This window comes from Acomys russatus, chromosome 14 (assembly GCF_903995435.1).
Source record: "Acomys russatus chromosome 14, mAcoRus1.1, whole genome shotgun sequence".
In the NCBI taxonomy this organism is placed as follows: domain Eukaryota; kingdom Metazoa; phylum Chordata; class Mammalia; order Rodentia; family Muridae; genus Acomys; species Acomys russatus.
This window is the reverse complement of record NC_067150.1, coordinates 371,740-398,928: the sequence shown is the minus strand read 5'-3', so window position 1 is coordinate 398,928 and position 27,189 is coordinate 371,740. Positions and strand designations below refer to the sequence as shown.

At 40.7% G+C, this 27,189-nt stretch overlaps 1 protein-coding gene and 1 pseudogene across 2 annotated transcripts in view; one reads left to right on the top strand and one right to left on the bottom strand.

The window, feature by feature from the left end:
• The window catches only part of Gucy1a2 (guanylate cyclase 1 soluble subunit alpha 2), a 321,255-nt gene extending 310,376 nt beyond the window's left edge, over positions 1-10,879 (bottom strand). Inside the window, exon 1 of one of the 2 annotated variants that reach the window (XM_051155869.1) lies at positions 10,781-10,879. In XM_051155869.1, coding sequence (XP_051011826.1) covers positions 10,781-10,795 — 15 coding nt within the window. In that variant the 5' untranslated portion in view covers positions 10,796-10,879. Of the gene's footprint in view, positions 1-9,977; positions 10,317-10,780 lie in introns of those variants that run through there. The other variant, XM_051155868.1, reaches the window with a different exon arrangement.
• A 1,409-nt stretch (positions 10,880-12,288) lies between these two features.
• LOC127198701 (RNA-binding protein 39-like) overlaps positions 12,289-27,189 on the top strand; it is an 88,955-nt pseudogene continuing 74,054 nt past the window's right edge.

The window sequence follows — 27,189 nt, the reverse complement described above, 5'->3', positions numbered from 1 at the left end:
AATCTCACAGGGAAAACACATGAAATTAAAAGGAAGCTCACCAAGACAATCTGATCAACACACAACACACACACACGCACATATGTATATATAGTGCTTTTTTGTTCATGTCTAGAGATTCTACAGAATGAAAATGACAAGTTTCTTTTCAGTATAGCAAAAACTGCTCCTTAAATTTTTGTTGGGATCATGTAAGCTGCTCTTACAAAAAGTTCCGCCCTCTTTTGGGAAAACACCATAAAAAAAAGATGGAAGAAAGCGATGAGATGCTTCTGAATTTTATTTTAAGAATATGTAAGACAAAAATCAAGAGATTGTATCTTTAATTAGTAATTGGAACATTTCAAATTCTTGGCCCATAAGAGATCAATAACAAATATCTGTTTAAAGATATAAGATTGAATTTGCATATACTTTTATCTATATAATATAAAAAAACTTCTTTTCTACTAGTATATAATATAATTTTATTGATATAACAGATTATAAGAGCATTCAAATAAACACTTAAAATTCTGCAGATGATTAAAGTCATGTTTCTTATACATAGGTCCATATATGGCTCAATATATGTAGTATGGCTCAAAACACAGTGAAGTCAAGCGTACATAGTGGACTTAATAAATATGTGCTAAACATTGAATTTTCTATTTTTGATTTTTGTTTTAGATTCTTATTTGGCTTCTACATTGTGTGCTACTCTGAAACATAGTTGTATTCTCTCTATATTTATCAATTTTAAAATATGCATTGAGGGTGTTAAGGAGCATGAAGTCACCACCTCCTATAACCTGGTGGAACTTCCAGTGAAGGGAGAGGGACACCAACCCACCCATAAAACCTTCAACCCAAAATGTGTCTTGCCTACAATAGTTGTAGAGAAAAAACTGGAGCAGAAACTAGAGGAATGGAAAACCAATGGCTAGATCCACCCCATGGGAAAACTCCAACCCCTGCCACTATTAATGACACTCTGGTATACCTGTAGACAGGAGCCTACCATAACTGTCTTCTGAAAGGTTTCATCTAACAGCTGATGGAAACAGATGCAGAGACCCAAAACCAAACAATAAGCTCTACTGTGGGAGTTCTGAGGAAGAGGGTAAGGAAGGATAGAAGCAACTGGAGGGGTCCTGGCCACTACAAGAAGACCTACAGAGTTAATCAACCTTGGCCCATGGGGTCTCAGTGACTGAACAACCAACAAAAAATTTTCTTGGATTGGACCTCCACCCCTTACACATACGTAGCAGATGTGCATTATGGCCAACATGTGGATTCCCTAACAATGGAAGCAGATGCTGTCTCCAACTCTGTTGCCTGCCACTGGATCCCCTTCTCCTAGTTGGGCTGCCTTATCAGGGCCAAGTGAAGGTACTTCTGCAACTTGAGGTGCCTGGGTGGGTTGATATCCCTTGCAAGTTTCTCCTTTTCTGAGAAAAAGGAGACAGGGAAAGGGAGGAAGGGGAATGTGAGGTTGGGACTGAGAAGAGAGAAGGAAGGTGGCTGGGATCAAGCTGTAAAATGATTGAATAAATGAACAAATAAATAAGTAAATAAATAAATAAATAAATGGGAAAATATGCACTGATTTAATTATGGTACACAATTAGTCATAAAATTTGGCAGTGTATAAAGTGTATAGATATTCTTATTTAATGAAATTCAGCAAAATTAAAGCAGAAAAGGAAAACATGAAAGCCAAAAAGTTAAACTTGATTGATGGTTTATATTCTATCCTGCCATATTTTAACTTCCATATTACTTTCAAATGATATAAAAATTATTCAATGTAGCCACAATATAAATTGTAGCCCTTCTCTCCTAAAATATTTCTATTGGTGACCTTCCCAGAGTATCCAAAAAAAAAAAAAAAAAAAAAAAAAAAAAAGTAAAACATCATCAAAAATAGTTCTAACAGTAGTATAACCATATCAAATGTTAAGGGGATAAGAATGGAATGGTTGTGTGTGTGTGTGTGTGTTTGTACATATTTACTTTTCATTTTGTAATTCTGGGGTTACCTAGGGTCTCATGCATATTAGTTAAGTAATCTGCCACTGGGCTATATTCTCAGTATAATTTTAAAGCTGAAAGCTAATGGACTAGTATAAGCACAGACCTAAAACCAATATCCAGCATGTGGTGCGCAATATATAAATTGTTTAGAAAAATAAGAAAAAAACTCATAGCAAAAACAGCTGACAAAGTTTGGCCATGTTGGTGCATGCCTTTAATTACACACTTAGGAGAAAGAGGCAGATGGAGCTCTATGAGTTTGGAGACAGCCAGATATTTCTAGTGAGTCCCAGGACAGTTGAAACAACATAGTAAGACCTGGCCCCAAATACTCAAAACAAACAAAAACAAAAACAAAAAAACATAAAATAAGGTAATAACCTACTGAAGGAATAATCAAGAAATTATTAAAGCACTAAGTCTTACAAAGGAAAAATATGTATGTTACCACTTGAGTGTAAAATTATGAAAAGGTAAATAGTGATGTTTAAGACTTGACTTGGCATCATATCATTAAGAAATACCAAAAGAGCTGGGTGGTGGTGGTGCATGCCTTTAATTCCAGCACTTGTCAGGCAGAAGGAGGGGGATTTCTGTGGGTTCCAGGCCATCCTCGTCTGCAGAGTGAGTCCCAAGAAAGCCAAAGCTATGCTCAGAGAAACCCTGTCTTGAAAAACCAAGGGAGGGGGGACGCACGACAGATTACATGGACATTAAACTTTTAATAGTTGCTAAATATGCAGAATTCCTATTCATTAACTGAGTAGTCATGAAATAAACTGGGTGAAAATGAAGCCAAAATCTGGTGAAAACAATTGTATTACACTCGTTTGTTTCTTCAGAATTTCGTTTGTTTCTTCAGAATTTCAAACAAGCATCCAATATGGTTTCATCAAATACATCCCCTATTTCTTACCTGAGATCTTACCCTCCTCACCACTGTTCCCTCCCAATTCTGTGTGTTGCTGCAGTTGTTTTTAATCCACTTTGTTTGGAGCTGTAAATATAGTTTAACAGTTCACAGCATTGGCTGTCCTTGCAGAAGACCCAGTTTTCATTCCCAGTATCTATATAGTGATTTACACTATCAGGCACTCCAGTTTCAGATGATCTAACTCCTCTGTCATTTGTGAGTACTGTATTCCTTAGTGCACTGCATGCAGGCAAACATATACCTAACATAAAGGTGAACAAATCTTAAAAATATTATTTCACTAAGTTTTTTGTCAATATGTACATGGGTGTAGGGCCACCTACTGGTACATGGGCAGCCTCTCAGGGGCAGCCCATGAAGAAAACTATACCAGCAGCCATCAGTTACCAATAACTACTCAACTAGAGAAGAAACTTTGTGACTCCTCCCAGTCTATGCTGGTATTTTTACAGGCTTCATCTTGTGCAGGTTTTGTGCACACAGTCACAACTGCTGTAATTTCACATGAACAACAGTACTGTCATGCACAGAAAACACTGCTTTGGTGTACTGAATGTCCCAAGTCTCAGAGTTCACTCAGAAGAGAAAGAATGTATTACACTCATGTTAGGACATTTGACATTTTCCTGAGACAAAGAAGTATGCTTATTCTTAGGACTTGAAAATGCTATGAGAATGCTATTATTCTCAATCCTTACTCATTTTAGGGCTTGCTGTCATCTTTAAACATGAATAATTAGCTACCTATAAAATGTATTTGGTCTCACAAATCCAAGTCTTTCTCATGGTTTTAAAATCTTTCTCTTTCTCGCTGTTTTGTTCTCTCTCCCCCCCCCCCTCCCTCCCTCGCTCTTTCTCTCTCTCCCTCTCTCTCCCTCCCTCGCTCTTTCTCCCTCTCCCTCTCTCTCTCCCTCTCAAATTATTATCTTTAACCATGAGCTATATGGTTACATATTACAATGTATGATTCAGAATCTTTAATCTTCTCTTCATTGAACTGATTTAACAAGCAGAGTGATAAGGTTGGCAACTCAGTGATTTCAAACCTTTAAGGATATCACAGTCTACATCTATTCATAGTATCCAAATACAAAAAAAATCCAAAACCTTTCACATCATACCTTCCTATTGAAAGCCTGAAAATTTTGACAGACATCCATTAGTTAAAAAGGGTGTTAAATGTTGGATCACTATTTATTTATTGCAGAGACCCAAACCCTACTTATTCAGATATTAGCAACAGATTCTGTTTTTGTAAAATTGTAGCAGGATTTATGGAGTAGTCCCTATACACCTGGTATCTGAACCTCTTCTTGTTTCCTCTCTAGAACAAATTATTCTCCAAAATAAATCAGTAGATAGATGATTCAAGGGCAGTATTAACCTCATTCAAAAAAAAATAAAAAGGCTGCTAATAATGTTAAATTAACCATTACAGTAACCCTTTCTCTTTGCTCTACAATCGCATCCTATTTTGGATATGCATTCTTTTGTTTTGATGAACAAGACCTCTTAGAGAAATGGCTCCTGAACACAAAGAGAAGAAACAACCAAACATCCTTAGGAAAAGTTGGAAGAGTTCACAGATAATTAAAGCTACAAAAGAGGAAATGTATAATGACTCTATAAGAGAACTGACACATTGGATGTGGTTATCATGGTTCCTGTTGACAGCCTCTATCCTTGTTCCTGAATGGCAACAGCTGCCAAATGATAGATAGATGGTAGGTAGATAGATAGATAGATAGATAGATAGATAGATAGATACAGACAGACAGACAGACAGACAGACCAACAACAGACAGATAGATAAATATATATAGATGTTCATTCCAAAAGAACAACTTCCAAGATCACTCTTTACAAAATTCAAGGAACAAAGCTCAATGAGATTAAATAAATGGTCTTTGGGCCATTGGATATAACACCTTTAACCGTAAATTTAATGTTGTCTAGCAATCGCCTTTAGCTTCATTAATAATTTCCAGATCTTTCTCTGGGACTTTAAAACTAGACTCCCTAAGTCAGGATTCAAGAAATTGCATGGTAAAAAGTTTCTCCCAGCTACACATTAGTTTGATAACCAATAGCTTAAATGGGCAATTTCCTGATAGCAAATCTAAAATAAATCTTGAGGAAATGTTGATCAGAATAGTCACTGTCTTTCAACTCCCTCCAACTGCTCCAATGAAACTCTAGACTTTAAAGATACCTCCAGCCCCTTTCTTCTTAAATCAGCCCAGGCCTGGATTGTTCAATTCTACAAGGCGTTCTGAGCACACAGAACATATTTTTTTTATCTCCAGATTATATACTGATGTTATATTTCATGACTAAATGAAATTATTTCCACTCATATTAGTATATTTTTGGCAAAGTAGCCTACTTAATGGCAAACACTTATCTCATTTGACAGATAATTGAGTAGAAAATGGAAGCAATCCACATAGAAGGACTGTCATTACCTTTACCTAAACTCTTAAAATATAAATAGACTGTTCAAGTTCTCAGAGAATAGCATCATTCTATGTTTTTGTAAATACAACTACATTCTGATGTTTCACTTTAAGAAGCAGGTATAAGCAAATTTTGTAAAAGTTAATACTCTTGAGCCTGTGTGCAAACTCAGGTATAGTAAAAGTCTTGCAATTGAGTTTTTGGACATTAAACAGAACATAAGATGATATGCAGTAAAAACATATAGGATTTAAGCTGCTGTTTATTGCATTATCTCCTAGCCTCACATACATTCTTTGAACATATATACTGATTAGTTTGTATGCAATGGATAAGAAATCTTTTAAATTCTCAACAAAGTAAAAATAAGTAGTTTTTCTCACATTTTTCAAAATTTTAATTCATTTTCTGTGAATTATTTACATTGTTTAACACAAAACTGCCTTCATATTATTGCATGATCCTTAAATGTGCTTTCTGTACCGTTATACAGCAGCCATTAGTTTGGTAAAATTGCTGGAAATTGCAATTGGAATGTACATTTATGATCTATAGAAAGATCAAAAGGAGAATCAGTTTCAATTTTCAGCTATATAAACAAAATAAAATATTTCTTGTCTTTTTTTCTTAATGATACTAAATGTATTCTATAAAATTTTCTAATATAGTTATAAGTGATACTGATAAAATGGGGAAGAAAGAGGATTCATATACGTCTCCTAGTAAGGGGAGCGGGGCTCTCTCTGACATGGACTCTCTTGCCAGTTTTTCAATTACTCCTCCCTGGAAGGGCTGCCTTGCCAGGCCGCAGGAAAAGAGGGCACTCTCCTTCCTGGTGCAGCTTGATGAGCTGTGGTAGATGGTAGGTGGGACTCCCCACTTGTGAGGAATAAGGGAGGGGGTGTGGGAAAGAGAAAGAGGGTGGGACTGGGGCGTGAGGAGGGAGGGGCTACAAACAGGATGTGAAGTTAATAAAGAAATTTTTTTAAAAAAAGAAAGAAAGGACATTTTCACATTTTTCAAAGCATTTAAATTTCATTGAAATTCATGGGTCACACCCTGGAAACTCTTACTGGGTTGAAGAAAGCTTATAAAAATATTCACACATGCAAAAAGCACACATAAAATTAATAAAATGTAGCCATAATTAAATGTTTTCTTAGAAAAATTGCTTAGTATGTCTTATACACAAACACACAAACACAATTTTATGACTGTATTCAATTTGCTTTTCTATTTTTAATCAAAGTGATCCTTTAATTTAAAGTTCATAAATTAACAAATATCGTACTTCACAAATTTGGTGTATTTTTCATTGTTTACATTGTTTCTGAGGTTGATTTTAAAGGTTTACATCTGTTTGTCTCCCTTTGCTTATTCCTAAGCTTTTACTAATACAATTTTCTTTCCCCTAGTAAGGAAACTTTCTTTTTGTCATGCCTGGCCTGGATTCTTTATTTCATTTCACAATTTCTTTAGATGATTTTCTTTTGTTAATAAGCTTTTCTTTCCTTTTTGTAATCCTTATATTTATGTTACATTTCTTCCATCCATTCTACTATCTACATATTCTGATGACTTCACAGCCACCTGCAGTAGCTCAGCAATGTTCAGAACTCTCAGAAGAAGCCTCAACTTTGAATGCGTCTGCCTGAATCTCTCCCCTGTCAGATGATGACCCAGACTGATGTCAGAGTCATAAATAAAACCCAATAAAAATAAGTTACCAAATTCACCTTTGATACAAAATATTTTGATAGTTTTTCCATATGTTTCCAAGTATCTAGTTCACTTAAAATAAATAATATAAATGATTGGTATGCTTCCAATAGTGCCTGTATGATGATGTTTCTTATGACTACACTCCAGAGACTAACAGTCAAAGAAAAACAAACAAACAAACAAAAAACCCTAAATGTCCCTGGACGTCAGAAGGACAACGGAAGTTCCCATACTGTTTTCTATGCACACTCCTTAAACTAAAGACTAAAGAAAATAAATCCATGAAGGCTGTGTGGGGTTGGTCAGCATCTGAAACACCAGTAAAATACCTGCCACACAGCAGAGCTTCAATTACTGAGTAAATAGAAGAATTTTTTGGTGATTACAACTTAGGAAAGTAATATACCTTGCTCAAAGGTTTTGCAACACAAAATGTTTGCTGCATGTTTCATCTGTATGCCTGACAATGTATCTCAGTAGAATTTTGGACTAAAGAGAAGCCTAAGCATAACACTTTATCGCAGAGAAGGGTCCTGGAAAGCAGAGATTGTGTCCAGAGTCACACAAGTACTTACTTGTCCAAAGCAGAGAAAAATCAAGACTCTTGAATTCTGGGATTATTTTTCAATTTTATCAACTCTTATGTACTTGCATTATTTGTGCAATATAGAGCATTATGACTTTTATATCCAATGCCAATGCATCTAGAAATAATTCCTAAAATGTAAAAATCTCTGACTATTCTATGGGTCAAAAGGCCCATAGTATACATTCATTTCTTTTCTGAATGAAGACTGAATCCCAACTAATTGAAACATATGACAGGACTTTTTAGTAAGTCGGAACCTTCACAGTAAGTGCAGCAGCTTCTTCTAAAATAGAGGATGATGGGAGTAAGGAAACACTAAGCAAGTACACATGCCCCAACAATGGGTATGTTAAGTGGTTGTAGTTATTTTCAGTTGTTTAGCTCTTGTGAGGGAACAGATAGCACACATCATACCTCCCTAACTATTTTCAGATTTTAACATCCAGTAAGTACAGACTTTTAGGCCTATAGTGAAACTTCAAGGCAGTGTCTTATTTGTCACATAAAAGGAGGGACCACACAGCACTAACTTAAAATGGAATCTCTCTCTTTTGTTTATGGCAGTAAGTCAACTAGTGATAAGGCTGGTTAATGAGGATTCCTCTTCCCCTTCTACTTCTTTCTCCTCTTCTTTTTTTCCCCTGAAATCTTTCATGTGTGAAAATATTTGCATCTGCTCACCTGTACACTCTCAGCCTCCACCTGGCAAGCCTTTTTCAAATAAAAGTTAATTGCAGCTTTCAAAGTGCATAGAACTTCTGCATTGTTTGATATTACTATTTTCAAATTTCTTATTCTGAAAACCATTATTTGTGTATATGCTTTTCACATCGGTCACTAAACTCTAACTTACAAAGGAAACCTTCAGAAGAAAATGATTTCTTACCTCTCATTCTCTCTATAGATACTCCAGTTATCATTTTATTTTCCCTAACCCTAACATGAATGGTTTAGAATAGTCTAAGAAAAATTGTCCTTATGAAAAACATTATTGATAGTTTTTAGAAATTGGCAAATTTTGGTTCTCAGACACAAAGAAAAATCCGGAGTTCCAATGACAATTCTTTCACAATAGATCTCTGTCTTTAGCTAGATCCCTGTGTTAAACACAAACCTGTCCTTTAGATTCTGTAATATATAAAGACAATGGTGGCAGAAGTGCCTTAGGAGAAAGGCAAAAGGAGTGGTATGGAAGAATGCCTAGACTTGTGGTGTACAGAGGGAGCTGCTGATACAGACATCCTAAGATCAGGACAAGTTTGCAGACATACGTGATGGCATTTATTTATTCAATAAACACAGGGGAGGGTTTTTATGTAAGGAAGGCATAAAAGAAGAAATTTAAATAAAAACATAAGAAAACGGAAGCACTGAAAAGTCTAAAGATGGCAAAGTGACGGATGAGGTAAGGGTACAAGAAGTACTAAGAGCTGTTTTTTAAAAAGACACCAGTTCTAACCAGAACGGAAATTCCTGACGCCTAAAAAAAAATCAGGAAGGCCCTCTCTCCCTCTCTCTCTCTCTCTCTCTCTCTCTCTCTCTCTCTCTCTCTCTCTCTCTCTCTCTCTCTCTCTCTCGTGCTCTTGTGTGTGTGTGTGTCAGTCATAGGATTACAGGTTTGTATGTGAAAAGATAAATCAGAAAAGTATCTAACTGAGCATTCCTAAACATGAGAAAGGCATGCAGCAGAGACTGCTGAGAGCCTGTGGAATTCAGAGATACCCCAAAAGGTCAAGATTGGGAGTGTGGGAAGTGGGGAGAGTAAGGGCTTCCAGGGGCAGGCTGGGGCTCATTTGGCATTCTGGAAAAGGGAAATGGAGCTGCAAAATACAGCGTGGGAAAGTTTTGAGGGAAAAAAAAAAAGAAGGAACAGAGAAGGGAGGGAAGGAGGGAGGGAGGAAGGAAGGAAGAAAGGAAGGAAAGAAGAAAGGAAGGAAGGGAGAGAAAGAGAAACAGGTGGCCTGAAGAATCCCTGAGGCCATCAGAAAGGACAACAGTGTAGGATGACTTAAGGCTGGAGCTGGGCAGCCAGAAGTCAGAAAGAATGGGATCTTTTCTTTCCCAGTGTCCCCTTTTGGCCTAAGCCCAGAGGGTTTTGTCTCCCTAAGAGCCACTAGAAAACCTAGGCCGAACTGGGTGAGGCCCGGTTGCCCCCCAGCGGCCAAGAGCTCTCGGTGCTCCCCTGATAACCCTGCTTCAACTTTCCCCACACGCCTGTCCTCAGCTGAAGCTTGGACCCCTCTGTTCCCAGCTCACCGAGGGTGCAGTCAGGAGGCTGATGCTCTCGCCTAGTGAGTCCAGGTTGACCCGCCGCCGGCGCTGGGCTCTTTTGGACCCGGGAGCGGCGGCACTAGCAGCTGCGGCGGCAGAGGCTGAGGGGGCCGGGGAAGCAGCCGTGACGGCCGCTCGAGAGCCTGGTGGCCCTGGCGGGCTCCGGCTGCCATTCCAGCAGATCCTGGACAGGGGGCACTCCCCTTCCTCCTCCGGGCTGTTCTCCAGGTAGTCAGAGCCCAGAGAGCTGAAGGACTCGGACGAAATCTTCCTACGAGACATGCTGCTGGAGATGCTGCTGCAGCTGAGGCGACGGTGGCGGAGGTGGCGGTGGCGGTGAGGACGCAGTGGTGGCAGTGGAGGTGGCGGGACTTGCTATGGCAGGCGGCGTCAGGCGCGTCGGGGCGACTGGACGCTGTGCTGATGCTCCCCCAGACAGGAATTCCTGGGGCCGCTGAGCGCCGCGAGCCAGCTGCTCATGGCGGGAACTTGATTCGCCACAGCTCCTTGGGGCCCAGACTCGGCCTGGTAGCGCCTGGGATGCGCTGGGGACCCGAGTACCGCTGCCGCCACCTCTGCAGCTGCCGCTCTCCTGGCGCAGCCTCAGTTCCCGCCCGTGGGCATAGCTCCCGCTCCGGGGATGCGGGGATCCGGGTGCAGCCAGGCTCCGCCGCCTTGCGTCCGACCGACCGCGTCCCGCGTCCTCCGCCCCCTCCCTCCTGCTCCCTTTATCCCCCCCGCCCCCCAACGCTGCCTCCGCGGGCATCACGTGTCTCCAGCATACTCACTGGAAGTCTTTGCATCTTCTGCCGCTACGATTCAGGAGCAACTAGGACACGTTGCTGCTGTTCTCTCTGCTCCCTGCCATCGTGCCCTTATATCAGGGGGTGCGTACAGTGGCTCCCATGAGAGACCGAGGGCTCCCAAGGCCAAATGTCTGGTCCCTTGGCCCCTGTAGAAGCAGATGGACAGTGAACATACGCAGAGACTAGTGCTGTGGTGAGAGCCATAGAACTGAAGGAGGGAATCTCTCTCTGAAAAAAACTGACAAGCTGACTTGGGGTACTGAGCCCCCCAACACACACACACACACACACACACACACACACACACACACACACACACAACCGTCGTGTTCAATTTTAGTTTGTTTTGGAAATTCAGATCGGTCACCTAACTTCTCCAGTGGAGCAGTGCAGACACTTGTAGGCAAAAGGAAGGCTAGAGTAGCTTGTGGAGATGGTTTCCCCACTCCAGCAAGGCTGCCTGTACAGTGAGGCTAGCGTCTGCTCAGGCTGTAGCCCTGTTGCTTATTTGTGGAAGCCCAGTTGGAGACATGCTGCCTGCTACAGTGCTGGACAGCTCCTCTTGCCACCTGCACCGAGTTTGTCAGGTGGCAAAGAGATACAATCTTTTCTATACAGATTCTTCTCTCTTGGACCTGACTCTAAGGAGCCTAAGGAAGGCTCCTACGTCAGTCAGTCACTGGGCTCCTTGAACAGGATATGTATTTGGTTGACAAAAGCAAGGGTAATGGGAAGAAAGGCGATTCGATTCGTAGACCCAGACCAGATTAACCACCGAGAACTTCTCTGGCCACTAGTTTCAGGACAGCAGCATCATTTTAAAGCTTGCCTTATTGCTCTCTGCTTCATTGGTGGTCGCAAGGACTTTGTGTAGCTTCAGAAAACGTTTGGGCCTAGAGTAGGCAATGATAAATAGGAAGAGGCAATTGCAGTATCCCATAAGTGGATTCCCAGGCTTAGTTTCCCAGCTCAGGGAAGCAACTGTGCACTTTCCTTGACTTTCCCTGACCTCAGAAGGTAAAGAAAGCTCTTTACCTTCTTTAACTCGAAGGAAACAAACCCAAAGTTTTTACGTTTGCCTTCAATGGACTGATCTGAGTAGTATAGATGTGTTTAAATGAGCCGAGCACATTTAAAAACAAAAGAAAACCTCAGAATTGTTATTGCTTCTCCACTCCAATTTGCTTTTAACTTTTTTTCATCGTAATTGTTTAGGAGGACCCATATAAATGGATTGAGGTTTCCCTTTATACTTTGGGAAAATCAGATCCTAAATGAACATTAAAGATATGAAGTAACTGTGCACTACCACTAACTCAGTTAAATACATATTTATATTTATGTTATATTTGTACAGCAAGGATCTGAGAATTGCTGAAGAAAGACCCCAGGCACAATTAGTATGCAAGAACAAGGAATATTTATGCAAGAACAAAGAATATTTATTCTGTAGAAAATTCCAGCATGTAGGAATCACCACCTTACAAATGATGACCCTGGATGTTGGCTCGCAGGCCTTTTTACAGGTAAAAAAGGGAATTCCAGCAAAAAGTAGGTAACCTTCAACCTGATAGGAGGGCATCAAGGCAGTTACATGAGTCAGTCTTTGATTGGCCCTTATCCAGGTGGCCAGCAGACCACATTCTTGTTCCATGAACATTTAAACACAATGAGATACCAACCCAAATACAGATGGCCACACATCCTAGCTGTCCTTTTCTCCGATTGGCTACCTCTTGGGTGAGGGAATTTTTTCCTGGAACTGATGACTTTTTGTGCTAAAGACGAGGTCAGTCCTGGTCCCTAGCTGTCCTTTTAGTGGGGGATATGTTAACACCATGAGTTGAACAGTAGAGATCTGATCAGGCTCACTCTAGCCCTTCAGTACTACATACCTATGTATATATTCCTTTACACCCTACTAAAAAAGATCCTAGCTGTATACTTTCACATTTTACCAGGGGAAATACATGCCTGTGTTTTAAACTTATCACCATCATCATCATCATCATCATCATTATCATCATCATCATCATTCATGTATTCATGGTTAAGTTCACCACTGCATTGTATTGATTAAGCCTATGTCTTTGTTTATGCTAAAAATTAAACACCAGCCTGCAAATATGGCTCAGGAATAAAAATTAGACACTAATTACATTTTTTGCAGTTATAAAAATTCTTCTAAATTTATATTTATTAGTTTTTTGAGAACTGTATACAATGTACTTATACAATAAGCCATCATGTTCACCCACAAACATACTTTCCACTCTAATTAAACATAGATTCATCTCTCCATTTTTTGATTCCTTCCCAAGTTCATATCCTGTTTTTATCTTTTGTATGGGTTTTTAATATTTTTACTTGAGATAGAATCATATCACTTCTCTTTCTTTTCCTCCCTCCAGCCCCTTCAAGCTACTCTCATACTCCACAAGTCAATTTTGTGCTACCCATAGACTCATGGATGTGGACATATCCACTGGCATATGGTGGACATAACAGTATCTATACTTTCAAAGAAACCCAGTGCTGGAACCATCCCTTAGATTGTTCTCTTTCTTTACACTGTCTTTTAGCCTTTTTTTTTTATTAACCTCAGCTAATGATTCTCTAATAACCCCAGAATGGTTAGCATAAAAGCAACGTTCTTCATGGAAACGAACACAGAGCCCTCTTTGTTGGAGAAAGAGTAAGTCTAAGTCTCTTTTATTCTGGAGAATGACTTCTGATAGAGAATCTATATTATTTTCTAAATGAGAGATGCACATTTATAATCTCTGCATATCTATATCTGTATCTACATATATGTTTATATCTATGTCTGTCTTTAGGCTATTGTAGTTTTTCTCTTGTAGAGCTAGAGGGCAATTCCTGTTCTCACCCTGGTTAGTCTAACTCCTAAAATAGGAGCCAGAGTAAGGGAAATTGGCTCTTGACTGTCCCTCATAATATCTCCTGATATTCCCATATAAGCTCTTAGTATTGATTCTTCCAGGTAATAGGTAATATGGGGCACCAGCTGTATTAAAATGCAATACTCGGTTTTCCCAGCTTTAGTATGATTAAGCAGACTTCCATGTACACAGAGTGTCAAACCTGTGTGGCATGCCCACTATCCAGTTACTGGGAATGTTTTCTGAAGCCACAGTATAGTTGCACAGGTGCTGATGTGAAGGGTACACTTTACCTAAGCATAGGCCTTGGCCTGAGACATTCTGTAGTGTTAAAGATGCCCCCATGAGTTCATTGGCAGGTGGTAGGCTTGTTGGTTACAGTATAATTGTCCATCAACCATATCCCCTCATAAAATGGGGGCCTAGCATTGTAGCACAACCAACAGGAAGAAGTCATATCTGGTTTTGAGTCTTTCAGAATCTGGAAGGTGTTAGCCATCATTGACCCATAAAGGATTGGTGGGAGTAATGGGGGGAGTAGGGTAGTAGATCTGGCAGCACTTATCTCAGTGGTATTAGAGGACAGCTCTGGTGGGATTAACACCGTATTAGGTGCTGTATCTGTTGATGGGCTGATAGTCAGGTGTTGACTGGTCAGCTGGATGGTAAAAAGAGCACCTGGGTCATGTCCCCATTGGCTATAGATACAAAATCCCCAAGTTTTTACAGTTTCCTAACTGGCCTGTTTTCCTGCCTCAGTAAATGTTATTGTTAAGGTGGGAGTGCCATCCTTACAGTTGTAGTTTCTCTGGCTTACCTTTAGGTTTGATTTGAATTAAATCTGTGGTCATAAGAGTAGTCCAATATATTCTGGCTATGGTCACGCAGCTCCAGGATGCACAGAAATAATCTGCCATTCCACTGCACCCTCTTTTCCTGCTATCCTATCCAGGACATATGTATAAGTTGCTCCCATTGGCTTTGACTCCACCACAGACCCATTGCCCATATGATATGAGGTTCTTGTCTATGACTTCTAAGGGAGGAAACTAAGTGTCTTTGGTGGCTACTTGTGAAGTTTGCTTGAGGATGCTTCCTTCTGGTTCGATTTTCACCCAAGTCAGATTGAGGGGTTGATGAGAGCTAGTCCTTTTAGAACATACTATGGTTGGTAGAAGCAGGAAGATCATCATGGTCACAGCATGCAGGACAATTTGAGCTTAATGGGCTGTCCTTGTTTAGTTGGGGTTCCCATGTGTCCTCCTGTGCCTCAGGATTTATGTAGTCCTCTGGAGTATCAAAGGGGTTGGCCATTCTAATGTGGGTGTAATGAACCCAGGTAGAGACACTGTCTACCTTGAGGGCTGTGGGGGTCATCAGAATCATGATGAAGGTCCCTTTTCAGTGAGATTCCAGGTTCCCCTGGCAGTGTCTCTTGATATAGACCCAGTCTCCAGGCTGCTACTGGTGGAGTTCCTGAGGGGGACCTGATTCAGAGAGGGCATGCTGTTTAGGCCATACATGATCATGAGCCTACTGAGTTGCTTGAACCTTAACCAAAAGATCTTGGTCCTTAATGTCCATCAAGGCTGAAGCCTACGCGGAAGATACTCCAGACATTATTTCAAATGGAGTCAACCCCATTTGGTAGGAGTAGTTTCTTATTCTATAAAGGAAAAAGAACAGGAGGGCCACCCAGTTTGTGCCAGTTTCCATGTCAAATTTGTTAGGGTCTCTTTTAGAGTTCTTTTTATTTTTTCTACCTGGCCTGATCTTTGGGGTCTGTATGCCCAATGTAATTTTGAATCTGCCCCAATGAACTGTGCTGCTCCCTGGCTAACCTCAGACCCAAAAGCTGGTCCATTAGCTGACCGTAAAAGAATAGAAAAACCATACCTGCACAGGATCTCTTTTAGTAATTTCTTAGCCACAATGACAGCTGTCTCATGTTTCATAGGAAAAGCTTCTACCCATCCTGAAAAGTATCTACAAAAACTAGAAGATATTTATAGCAATATTTTCCTGGTATAACCTTGGTAATGTCCATTTCCCAATATGCACCTGGTTTGCTCCCCCTGAGTTGCTGTTCTGTTTCTTTTGTGATAGGATATGCATTTACCAACTGGCAAGTTTTGTAGTATTTTTATTTGGTCAATCATTGTGTGAGCATCCCTAATGGGAACTCTAGATTATCTTACAACATCTGCTATCCATCAACCACCCATGTGGGTAGTTCAGTGAATTTTTTTATATGGTTCATGCCAGATGTCTGGGCAGTTTAATCTTTCAATCTATGCTTCTCCACCATCCATGGAATAGCTGGTTCATAGGAAGGCACTTGGCCCACTTGTTTTCTTCGGGTGTATATTTTGGGTCACTAGGCAAGCTGGAATTTCCTGGGTTGGGTATTTGGGCCATTAGTACTGGAGTAAGCTCTTTTAAGGATATTTCTTTTGCTGTCTTATCTGCCAGGTTGTTTCCTTTAGTGATTGGGTTCTTTCCTTTGATGACCCAGGAAATGGATTATAGCTAACTTTTTTGGTAACCACAAAGTCTTACATAGATCTAGAATTTCTTGTTTATTTTTTTTTATAGTTTTTCCTTCTGATATGAGGAGACCATTCTCTCTGTATTTGGCTCCATGGAAGTGGGCCATGGCAAACACAAAAAGGAGTAGACATTGAGCTGTCATCCTTCACCCATTTTTGTAGCCTGTGTTAGAGTGATCAGCGCTACTCTTTGTGCTGAGGTCCCAGAGGGAAGGATTTGGGTAAAAATTACCTCCATTTCAGATGTAACCACTGTTCCCACTTGCTGGTGGCCATTATTCATGAAGATACTTCCATCCATGGACCATGTATAGTCCACATCTTTCAAGGGAATGTTTTTCAGGTCAGCTCTCACCCCCATGTACTTGAGCCAAGATTTCATAACAGTCATGGATCAGGGCTGTTAACTCTGGATCAGCCAATAGAGTAGCAGGGTTATGTGAGGTTGGAGTCTGGAAAGAGACTGGCCCAGGGTTTAATAACAAGATCTGATAATGGGTCATTCTGGCATTGCTGAGCCATGGATCTGGAGGCTGTTTGACTATCCCTTCAGTAGCATAAATGGTAGTTACAAGGAGTTCTTGGCCCAGAGTCAGTTTGGTAGCATCTTTTACCAAGGTGGCACTAACCATCATCATCCTAAAGCATGGGGGCATTCAGCCACTACTGAGTCCAATTTGTTTGATAGATAGGCCATAGGCCTCTTCCAAGGCCCCGAGGTGTAAGTCAGTACACCCTTTGCCACCCCTGGATGTTCACCAACATATAGGTGGAAAGTTTGGTCACATCTGGCTGTCCCAAGGCTGGGACCGACAAAAGGGCATTTTTGAGAGTCTTGAAAGTCTGTTGATGCTCAGGGAGCCATCAAAACTTACTCTTGTCTTCAAGTCACACAAGGCATCTCTGCAAAACCTAGTATCCAGCAGCAACAGAAGCCGGCTAAGCCCAGAAATTGTCTTACCTGTCCTGGCAGCAGGTGTATGTAATATAGTCTCCTTTTGAACATCCAAGAGGCATCTTTGGCCTCCTTTTAGAATATACTCCAGGCAAGATACTTGGGGAAGGCAAATTTGGGCCTTCCTTGCAGAGACTTGGTATGCCGGGTGACTCAGAGGTTTTAACAAACATTGTGTGCCTCATAAGCATTCTTCTTTGGTGGCTGCTGCAATAAGGAGGTCGTCTACATATTAGAGTAGGCTAACTCCAGGGTTTCAGAAGCAATACTCACCCAAGTCTTCATGTAGAGCCTCATCCAAGATGGTGAGAGTGTTTTGGAATCATTGGGACAGAAAAAAAGTCAATGTTTCTTGGTTATGTGGTGCCACTGGCAGGTGGAAAAAAGCATCCTTTAAGTCTAGGATGTTATACAACTGTTTTTCTAAATAAAGGATACTCAAAAGAGTGTAAGGGTTAGGTATGTATGTATGGATGTCCATAATCCTCTTATTTACTTCCCTGAGGTCTTTCACTGGTCTGTAGTCCTTTCTCCATGGCTTCTTTACAGATAACAAGGGAATATTCCAAGCAGATTTGCAGGAGCATAGCACTCTTTCTTTTAACAGCCTTAATATGTGTGGTCTAATTTCTTCATGTGCCTCTTTAGACATGGGGTATTGGCATACTCAAACTGACTCATCTCCACGTTTTAACTCAACAAATATTGGGGATCGGTGTTCAGCCAGCCCCATGACTCCTGTTTCCTCCCATGACTGTGGATACTGTTGTAATCATTGGTCACTAGGTGGAAGATTCTTAGAATATCTGGTATTTGTCTGTCAACTATAGAGTCAGGACTTGAAGAGGCTGCCACTTAGAGTCCAATAGGTGGTCTCCTTGTGTGGCAAAGTGAATTTAAGCTCTCATCTTGGATAGCTGGTCCCACCCCAGGAGTGGGTAAGGATATTCAAAGACATCCATAACCCACTCCTAAATCCACTGATCTTTGGATAGTCCATGAGTATGATTTGGTACCATTGGCCCCCTGAACCAATTATTACTTTCAGGACAATGGTCCTTGGGGATGTGTAAGGACTGAGTGTTGAGACCTTGTGTCCACTAGCAAGTCCAGAGGTTTTCCCTTCACCTTTATTGTTACCCTGGGCTTGGGGAGGAGGACTAAAACCTGTTCCTTTTAGTCATTGTCCTTTCCAGTAAACAGGACCTTGGATTTCTCTTTCCTTTTGGGGCATTCTTTTATCCAATGTTCTTCTTCCTTACACTAGGCGCATTGGTTTTAACCAATGGGGACATCTTACCTTGACATTTTTGCTCACCATTCTCTCCCCTGACAATCATCTTGAGTTGTCTATGACATTCCTGGGGTGCTGCTGAGGCTGCCAACTCGGGTCACTATTCTGTCTCTTTTGTGTCTCGATTTGTTTTTCCTCTGGGCTATCTCTTTTAATGTAAACTTTTTCTGCCACTGACACTAAGTCTCTAAGAGACTTTTCTTCTAGTCTTTCTACCTTTTGTAATTTCTTTTTAATATCTGATGCTGCCTGATAGATCAAAGCCATTGCCACTGTGGACTTTTGGTCTGTGTTCTCAGAATCAAAGGGGGTTAATAGGCAAAAAGCCTCCATGATCCAATTCAGAAAGGCAGCTAGCATTTCATCTGGATCCTGCCTTAAATCATAAGCCTTAGTCAAATTAGGGGGTAAGCACAAGGCCTCCAGGACACTCACCAATAGAGTCGGTTGATAGTCTTTGCAGTGCTCCCTACCTTGTTGTGTGTTGTAGTCCCAGTTAGGTATGGTCAGGGGAAAGCCTACACCAATATCATGTGGATTTAGAGTAGATATCCCACTGTCTCCCAGAACCAATTTCTGTGCCTCTAGAAGAATTCTTTCAAGTTCATTGGCAGTGAAAGAAATTGAAAAGGCTGCTGCCAATCATCCCAAGTGGGTAAATGAGTAAACAGAACAGTTTCTAGGAGATTAATAAAATTCATCTGGTTCTCAGAAAACATGGAGTTATGAGTTTTCTGATCGTATAGATCTGAGGAAGAAAAGGGCCAATACTGGTATGGCTGATCCCCATTTTCTGCTATGGACCCCAATGCTCGGAGGAGTAGCATGGCAGAATCTGCTTGGTGGTAGCTCCTCTTCAGCTTCTGATACTCTGAGCTGGTCCCTCAGCCAGGCTACGGAGAGGAGTGGCAAAGGAGGCATGGGTTCTGGTTCGGGACATAAAGGAAGAGCCTCAGGAGAAGGAATGAGATGAGAAATAGGGAGGTTGTAGGGGGCCAAAGGGAAGAGTAGTTCCTTTTCTGTGCCACCATGGAGTACTGCATAGAGAGGCCCAGAGGATCTAGGTGATCATGATTCAGCTCTTGTCTTAGCAACCAATATCTGGGGAGGAGAGGTCAATGATGGAGTAGCTAATATCTGAGGAGGAGAGGCCAATGATGGAGTTGCTGCTGTCATGTTGGTGCTTGGTTCAACAGTCTGTGGCTCCAAGTGGATGGGTTCATTACTAGTCCTTTCCATAACGAGATATAGGATATCTGGTCTGGATGGCCATGTACCCTCAGGAATACTCTCTCTTCCACTGCCTCAATAACAGACAAGTGAACTGTGCCTTCCAGAGGCCACCTAACCTTAAGGGAAGTCCATTCAGAAGCAGAGAAAATTGTCATTTTTCCTCTCTTAATGTCCACTGACAGATTGTTTACCCTAGTTCTTACTTCCTGAAAATGGATCAAGACTAGGTCTAGGAGACTTGAGGTTATTTGTCCCATCCTTCCATTCCTCAAAGTCATAATCAATACTATACACAAAACAGCTGTCAGAACACAAACAGACAGACATGTTTAGCTTGCTGATCTAAGGAAAAATGACAGTACTGGTTTGGCCACCCATGAGAGTGCTCTGTGGCCTGGTCTGGTAACAACAGATGTGAGGCTCTAAGTCCTCCTGCTGGGGAATTGAGTCCCCCCTGATGGAGCCTGGAATGTCTTCCAGACTCCTGCAGTCTTGACTATCCAGCTCGTCTGTTAAGTCATGCCTGGCTGCTACAGATTTGAAAGTCCTGGGATGCCTGAAAATAAAAGTAACAGACAGAGCCAAGGCAAAGACACAAACAGATATTACACTTACAAGCCAGTGTAGGACACTCCAGTTTGGGAGTTCTGGGGGATTCTGGACTAGCCTCCAAATGTTATGCCCAGATTGCTAGGTCCCCAAAGACCACCAGGACTCAATACTGATGTAAAGCACATGGGGTTGTTTATTGTGGGCTCTAGGTCTGACCACAAACCTTCCTGATGCAGCAGGGTAGGAGAGTGTGCTGAGCCCTAAGGGTGGTGAGTTTATTAAAAACACATACACAAGCAGGGGTGTTCAAGCCTTAGCATTTTGTAATTGGTTTGTGGGTCACAAGAATGTTGGTCTTTAGGTGCTGAGGTTGAGACAGAGTCACAAGTGAGATATTTTCATCACTGGGTGCTAATTATATCTAACTGCCCTGATGTAAGTTCCTGAAAACTGCAGGAAGCTGAAGTTTATGGCCTGGCTACTTTTGGTCATTCTCAGAGCACAGGAAGAAGTAAGGGTCACTTGGAGGACAAATTATCACAAAACATACAGAGCACGGAAGTTAAAGAGAAGATGGTGTTATTCTAGTCCTTACAATTCCACTTGAAATTTTTTAGTTAAGACATGGAGACATCCATATAGTTTAAGGCTGTGGGCCTTTTGCTAGGGCAGTCTCTCGGTTAGCTACTAACTTAACCTGACTTCTCTGTCACTCCATCTGTTCACATGGTTCTCATTGGTTACCTCCCTATTTTTTCTATCTCCCTTTTGTCTCCTTCTATGTTGGAGTCTCTTTGTGTCTCTGTCTGCCCTGAAGTCCTGCCCTTACTTCATGCTCCAGCTTTAGCTGCCACCTCTTTATTATACAAAATGCCACATTCCTTTACTCAACTAGTAGACTGGTGAAGATCACTGTCCCCTAGGCAGCTTGATGTACTTTTAAAGGCAGATATGAAAATGACATTTACATATCCTGTTAGCAATGTCAGCCTGAAATAACAAGAATGCACTTTTTCTTAGGAAAAATAAAACCAATATTTGTGGGTCATCCCAACAGAAAACCAATTTTTTGCCCAGAAGCCATCAACAATCAATAGCTCGTCAGTTATGGTTGAGGGCCCCTGAGTCTTTTTATGTTGGAATGTTGACATGTTTGATCTTTTGCAGGTCTCCTGCAGATTACCACAGGTGCTGCAATACAGTAGACTTGTCACATTCTAACGATGTTCCCTCCAGTCCTCTGCATCCACTAGTTGTCTTTCCGATCTCACCAGAGATATTTCTTTGTACAGGTGATGGCAGGTAGCAAAAAGACTAACAACTGACCAAAGAGCAAAGAATAAGTTTCAGTTGTGCCCTTAGGCACAAATGGGACATTATATCACACACACACACACACACACACACACACACACACACACACATTAAAAAAACACATGCAAAGATCCATACGCACATATGCATGAGTGCATGCATGCACAGGAACCTGAGTAAATAGATAACACGGTTCAAACCAGCCTGAGCTAGAGTGTGACATTGTGTCACAATTTTCTTTTAAGTATAGCCATTAATTCTGCTAAAAAGTTTCATAGTTCTTCTGTACTGAAGTATAATTGATGATAATTTTTGGAAATTACATTCTTCCATCTTTGAAATCCTGTATAATAATCAAACTGTTCAGTATTGATTGATTAAATAAACAGAATTAGTTAATTGGTAATGAAGCTAATATATATACAGGTTTATTAGAAGAGGCATAAGAGGGGGAAGGGAAGTAGAGAGGGTATGGAGGTTGGAGAAAGGGGAACCTGGAACCAAAACATCTGATTTATATAGTGAATATCTGGAAGAGGGGAAGCCTCACTCCTAGGTAGAGGGCAGGTCATGTCACCTATGCCCTGCAGTCAGACCTAACATCCTATCCTTTTGTTGATAATAAATGGATAAGGGGCCCAAAAATCTCATCTTTCACTGCTTCAAACTGACAGTAGGGCTGCGACAGGTAGTCTAAAGGTTGAAATGTTGGCCAAGTCCAGGAAGAAGAAGCTACTGTATTTGTTGTTTGGGATCTTGAGACCATCTGTGACTAAGAAACTGCAGTTGTAGCTGATGCAGTCTGTAAGGTTTAGGCCAGAACATCTGTGTTCTGGATGCAGCACCTGGCAGTTGCTGAGTCATATATATGTTAGGAGCAGAAGATAAAGTTAAGAAATTTACATTTGAAATTTTTAGGCCCATGTCTTGGTAGTTGGGGGTAGAAATTCCGAAAACCCAGGGAGTCAGGGAAAAAAATCCCACCCTCTGACACAGGAAATACTTACCTGGAGTGTGACCCATGGATTCGAGTGGATCTCCTGAAGCTTACAAGAGTCTTTTTAACTTTACAAAAAGAGACAAATAGGCTTGGGAGACCATTTAAAATCTGATTAATGTTAAAGCTCTGTACAGTCCAAACACAATAGTAGAATTGTAGGGAGAGAATCTTAATATACCTTAAAACACCTTCTCCCCTTCAAACATTTCTTAGATCCTTAGGCCTTACATAAACTTTCCACTTTTTTGAGAAGGCAGTTGAAGCATTGGCTTTTGTTATTAAATTTATCTTCAAACCCATCTGAGACCTAAGAAAGATAAACCACCACAAGGAGTTTATTGAAGTGACCTATGTGTTGATTTATGTGATAGAAGATTACCCATTATGCAGATGGGCTTCCTGGTAGGCTCCTGTGGAGTCAGTGGTTTCATTCTGGGACAGGTCTTAGGGCAGTATCACAGAATCAGTCCTGGCCCAGAAAATCTGAGAGGTTTTTCCATGGACGAGGACTTTGAGAGGATGATTGACCTTATTTTGTCTAGGCAAAACAGGCCAATCAACTCTCCAGGTGTCCACAGTTTCACCAGGGGCTTTGCATCAGGCCAGTTGGGGCAGAATTGCTCAGTATCACAATCCAGGAGGAGTCATCTCTGGTTGCATCTGAGACATCTTGGAGGCATTGGGGTCACCACTAGATACTGGGGTCTCTGTCACGTTAAGCTTTTTTTATTAAGTATTTAGATGTATTTATTCTATAGATTCTCTAAGAGGTTTGAGGAATATTATCTATAAAAATGTGGGTGATCTAAACAAATGGTAGCTCCAGGTGGCAGGGTGTGTGTGTGTTGGGGCAGTCCACAATAATGACAGGAATACAGAGGCTTTCCTGGGAAGGGCAGAGTTGAAGAAAGGGAGTAAGATTTGTAGGACCATGTGGGAGAGGAGGAGGGGTGAAAGTGCAATTTTTAAAAAACATGAACAGATGCAGCTTGGGGAAAAATTTATGCAGACAATCATGTTTCTCAGCTTTTGACAAATCACAAGAATATGAAAGTGACATCCCAGTTTGATATTCTGTGGATGGTTAGTTTGATAAGGTAAATCTATATCTCTGGAATGTGAGATTACCTCAGAACAAAGGCCTGGTTTTATTCCAGAGGACTCATTTTTGAAAGGCCATGTCTTTACAGAGCAAAGTCCAGAGGAGTCTTGGACACCCAAAGAGCCACCTGATATCTCATGGCAGGAGATGGTGTACTGGATAACTTTCTGAGTGCAAAGTTTCATCAAGTAGAGATGGAGATTGGAGAAAAGCCATTGCCATGTGGCCCAGAGTAGACAGGCTGGATACTAATCCTCTCCAGGGTTTAAAGATGATTGAATCAAAGAAGGCAGAGAACAATGAGATACAGGGAGTGGCCCCACAAGTCCATCCTTCTTGTCTGAAGGGCAACAGATGACTGATTAAACAAATAGAATGAGCTAATTGGTGGTGAAGCTATGCATAAATACAGGTTTGTTAGAAGCTGCACAGGAGGGGAAAGGGAAGGGGGAGTGTACACTGAGGGTGGACGGAAGGGAAGGAGAGAGGGTATGGAAGTGGTGAAAAAAAGGGGACCCTGTAACCAAAATTTCTGGTATATATATTGAATCTCTGAGAGTGGGTAGAGGTAGGCCGTGCCAGCAGCACCCTGTAATAGGACCTAAAAATTTTTCTCACAGCTAAGTTGAATTTCTAAAGATATTGTAATTGTCAGGTTCTTTAAATTACAGATGTTTAAAGCTATTATTAATAATACTAAATAATATGTGCCCTTTCCATTTCTTTTTAAAATTTTATTAATTTATTCAGATTACATCTTAATTGTTATCTCATCACTTGTATCCTCCCATTCTTCCTGGCCTCCCACTTTCACCCTATTCCCCTCCCCTAGGTTTATGACCAAGGGGTACTTCCTCCCCCATTATATGATAATAGGCTATCAAGTCTCATCTTTGCAGCCTGCTTATTCTTTCTTTGAGTGCCACAAGGCCTCCCAATCAAGGGAGGGGGTGGTTAAATATGGAGCACCAGAGTTCATGTCAAAGTCAATCTCCATTCTGCACATAACTGTGGAAAATGTCCTGTCCATTGGATGGATCAGAGTAGGGGTTCAGTGTTTACTATTGTATTGTTCTTGGTTAGTTGGTTCGTGCAATAGTTTGAGCAGACCCCCCTGAACCCTGATGTTCTTATAGGTTTCTAGTACACTCTGGGTTCTTCTATTTCCCCATCTCCTAAGAAACCTCTTACCTTGAGTCTCAGTAGGTTGTCCTCATATCTATCCAAATCTCCTAGTAAGTGAAGACTTTCATGAGATGTGCCTTTTAGGCTAGTGTCCAATTACAAGTGAGTATATACCATGTGAGTCTTTCTGCTTCTGGTTTAACTTGCTGATTATGATCATTTCTACTCCCATCCAAATGTTGTGAGTTCCTTGTTTTTAATAGCTGAGTAGTATTCCATAGTGTAAATGTACCACAGTTTCTTTACCCATTATTCTACTGAGGGCCACTTAGGCTCTTTCCAGGTTCTGGCTATTATGAATAAGGCTGCTTTGAACATGGTTGAGCATATGTCCTTGTTGTGTGGTAGAGCATCTTCTGGGTATATTCCAAGGAGTGGAATAGCTAGGTCTTGAGGAAGCCCTATTCCCAGCTTTCTGAAAAAGCAGCAGATAGCTTTTCAAAGTAGTTTGCGTTCCCAGCTTGCAATGAAGGAGTGTTCCTCTTTCTCCACATCCTCACCAGCATGTGATGTCACTTGAATTTTTGATCTTAGCCAATCTGATGGGTGTAAGATGGAATCTCAGAGTTGTTTTGATTTGCATTTCTCTGATGAACACAGTTGTTGAGCATTTCTTTAAGAGTTTCTCAGCCATTCAATAGTCTTCTGTTGAGAATTCTCAGCCATTGTGCTGAAGGTGTTTATCAACTGTAGGAGTTCTCTGGTGGAATTTTGGGGATAACTTATGTACACTATCATATCATCTGCAAATAGGGATAATTTGACTTCCTCATTTCCCATTTGGATCCCTTTGATCTCCTTTTGATGTCTTATTGCTCTGGCTAGAACTTAAAGAACTAAATTGAAGAGATATGGAGAAAGTGGGCAGCGTTGTCTGGTACCTAATTTTAGAGGAATTTCCTTGAGTATCTCCCCATTTAATTTGATTTTGGTAGCCTTTATTATGTTTACATATGTGCCTTGTATTCCCGATCTCTCCAAAACTTTAAACATGAATGGGTGTTGGATTCTATCTAATGGTTTTTCTGCATCTAAGGAGATGATCATGTGGTTTTTCATTTTCGGTTTGTTTATATGGTAGATTATATTGATGGATTTCCATACATTAAACCATCACTGCATGCCTGGAATGAAGCCTACCTGGTCATGGTGAATGATATCTTTGATATGTTCTTGTATTTGTTTTGCAAGTATTTTGTTGAGTATTTTTGCATCAATGTTCATAAGATAAATTGGTCTGAAATTCTCTTTTATGTTGGGTCTTTCTGTGGTTTAGGTATCAATGTGACTGTGGCCTCATAGCATGAATTTGGTAATGTTCCATCTGTTTCCATCTTTTAGAGTAGCTTGAAAAGTATCGGAATTAGCTCTTCTTTGAAGTTCTGGTAAAATTTTGTGCTGAAGTCATCTGGCCCTGGGCTTTTTTTTGTTGGGAGACTATCAATAATTGCTTCTGTTTCTATAGAATAAACAGGACTATTTAATCTGTTTATCTGATCTTGAGTCAATTTTGGCGAGTAGAATCAATCAAGAAAATTGTCCATTTCCCATTGATCTTCAAATTTGGTAGCATATATGCCTTTGAAGTAGAATCTTATGATTCTTTGTATTTCTTCAGTGTCGGTTGTTATATCTCCCTTTTCATTTCTGATTTTGTTGATTTGGATAGTGTTTCTCTGTCTTTTAGTTAGCTTGGCTAATGGTTTGTCTATCTTGTTGATTTTCTCAAAGAACCAACTCCTGGTTTTGTTAATTCTTTGAATTGTTCTCTTTGTTTCTAATTTATTGATTTCAGCCCTGAGTTTGATTATTTCCAGACATCTACCTCTCTTGGGCGTTTCTGCTTCTTTTTTTCCCTAGGGCTTCCAGATGTTCATTAGGTTGTTTATATGGGATGTTTCCACTTTCTTTCTAAAGCACTTTGTGCTATGAATATTCCTCTTTGGCGCCACTTTCAATGTGTCCCACAAATTTGGGTATGTTGGTCTTTCATTTTCATTGAATTTCAGGAAGTCCTTAATTTCTTTCTTTATTTCTTTCCTGACCCAGTTGTCATTAAGTACAGAGTTGTTTAGTTTCCATGTGTGTGTGTGTGTAGGCTTTTTGTTATTTTTGTTGTTGTTGAAGTCCAACCTTAGATCATGGTGATCTGCTAGGATACAAGGTATTATTTCAATCTTCTTGTATCTGTTGAGGCTTACTTTGTGATTTGCTATGTGATCAATATTGTAGAAGACTCCATGGGGTGCTGAGAAGAAGTTATAATCCTTTGTGTTTGATGAAAAATTATACAAATATCTGTTAGAT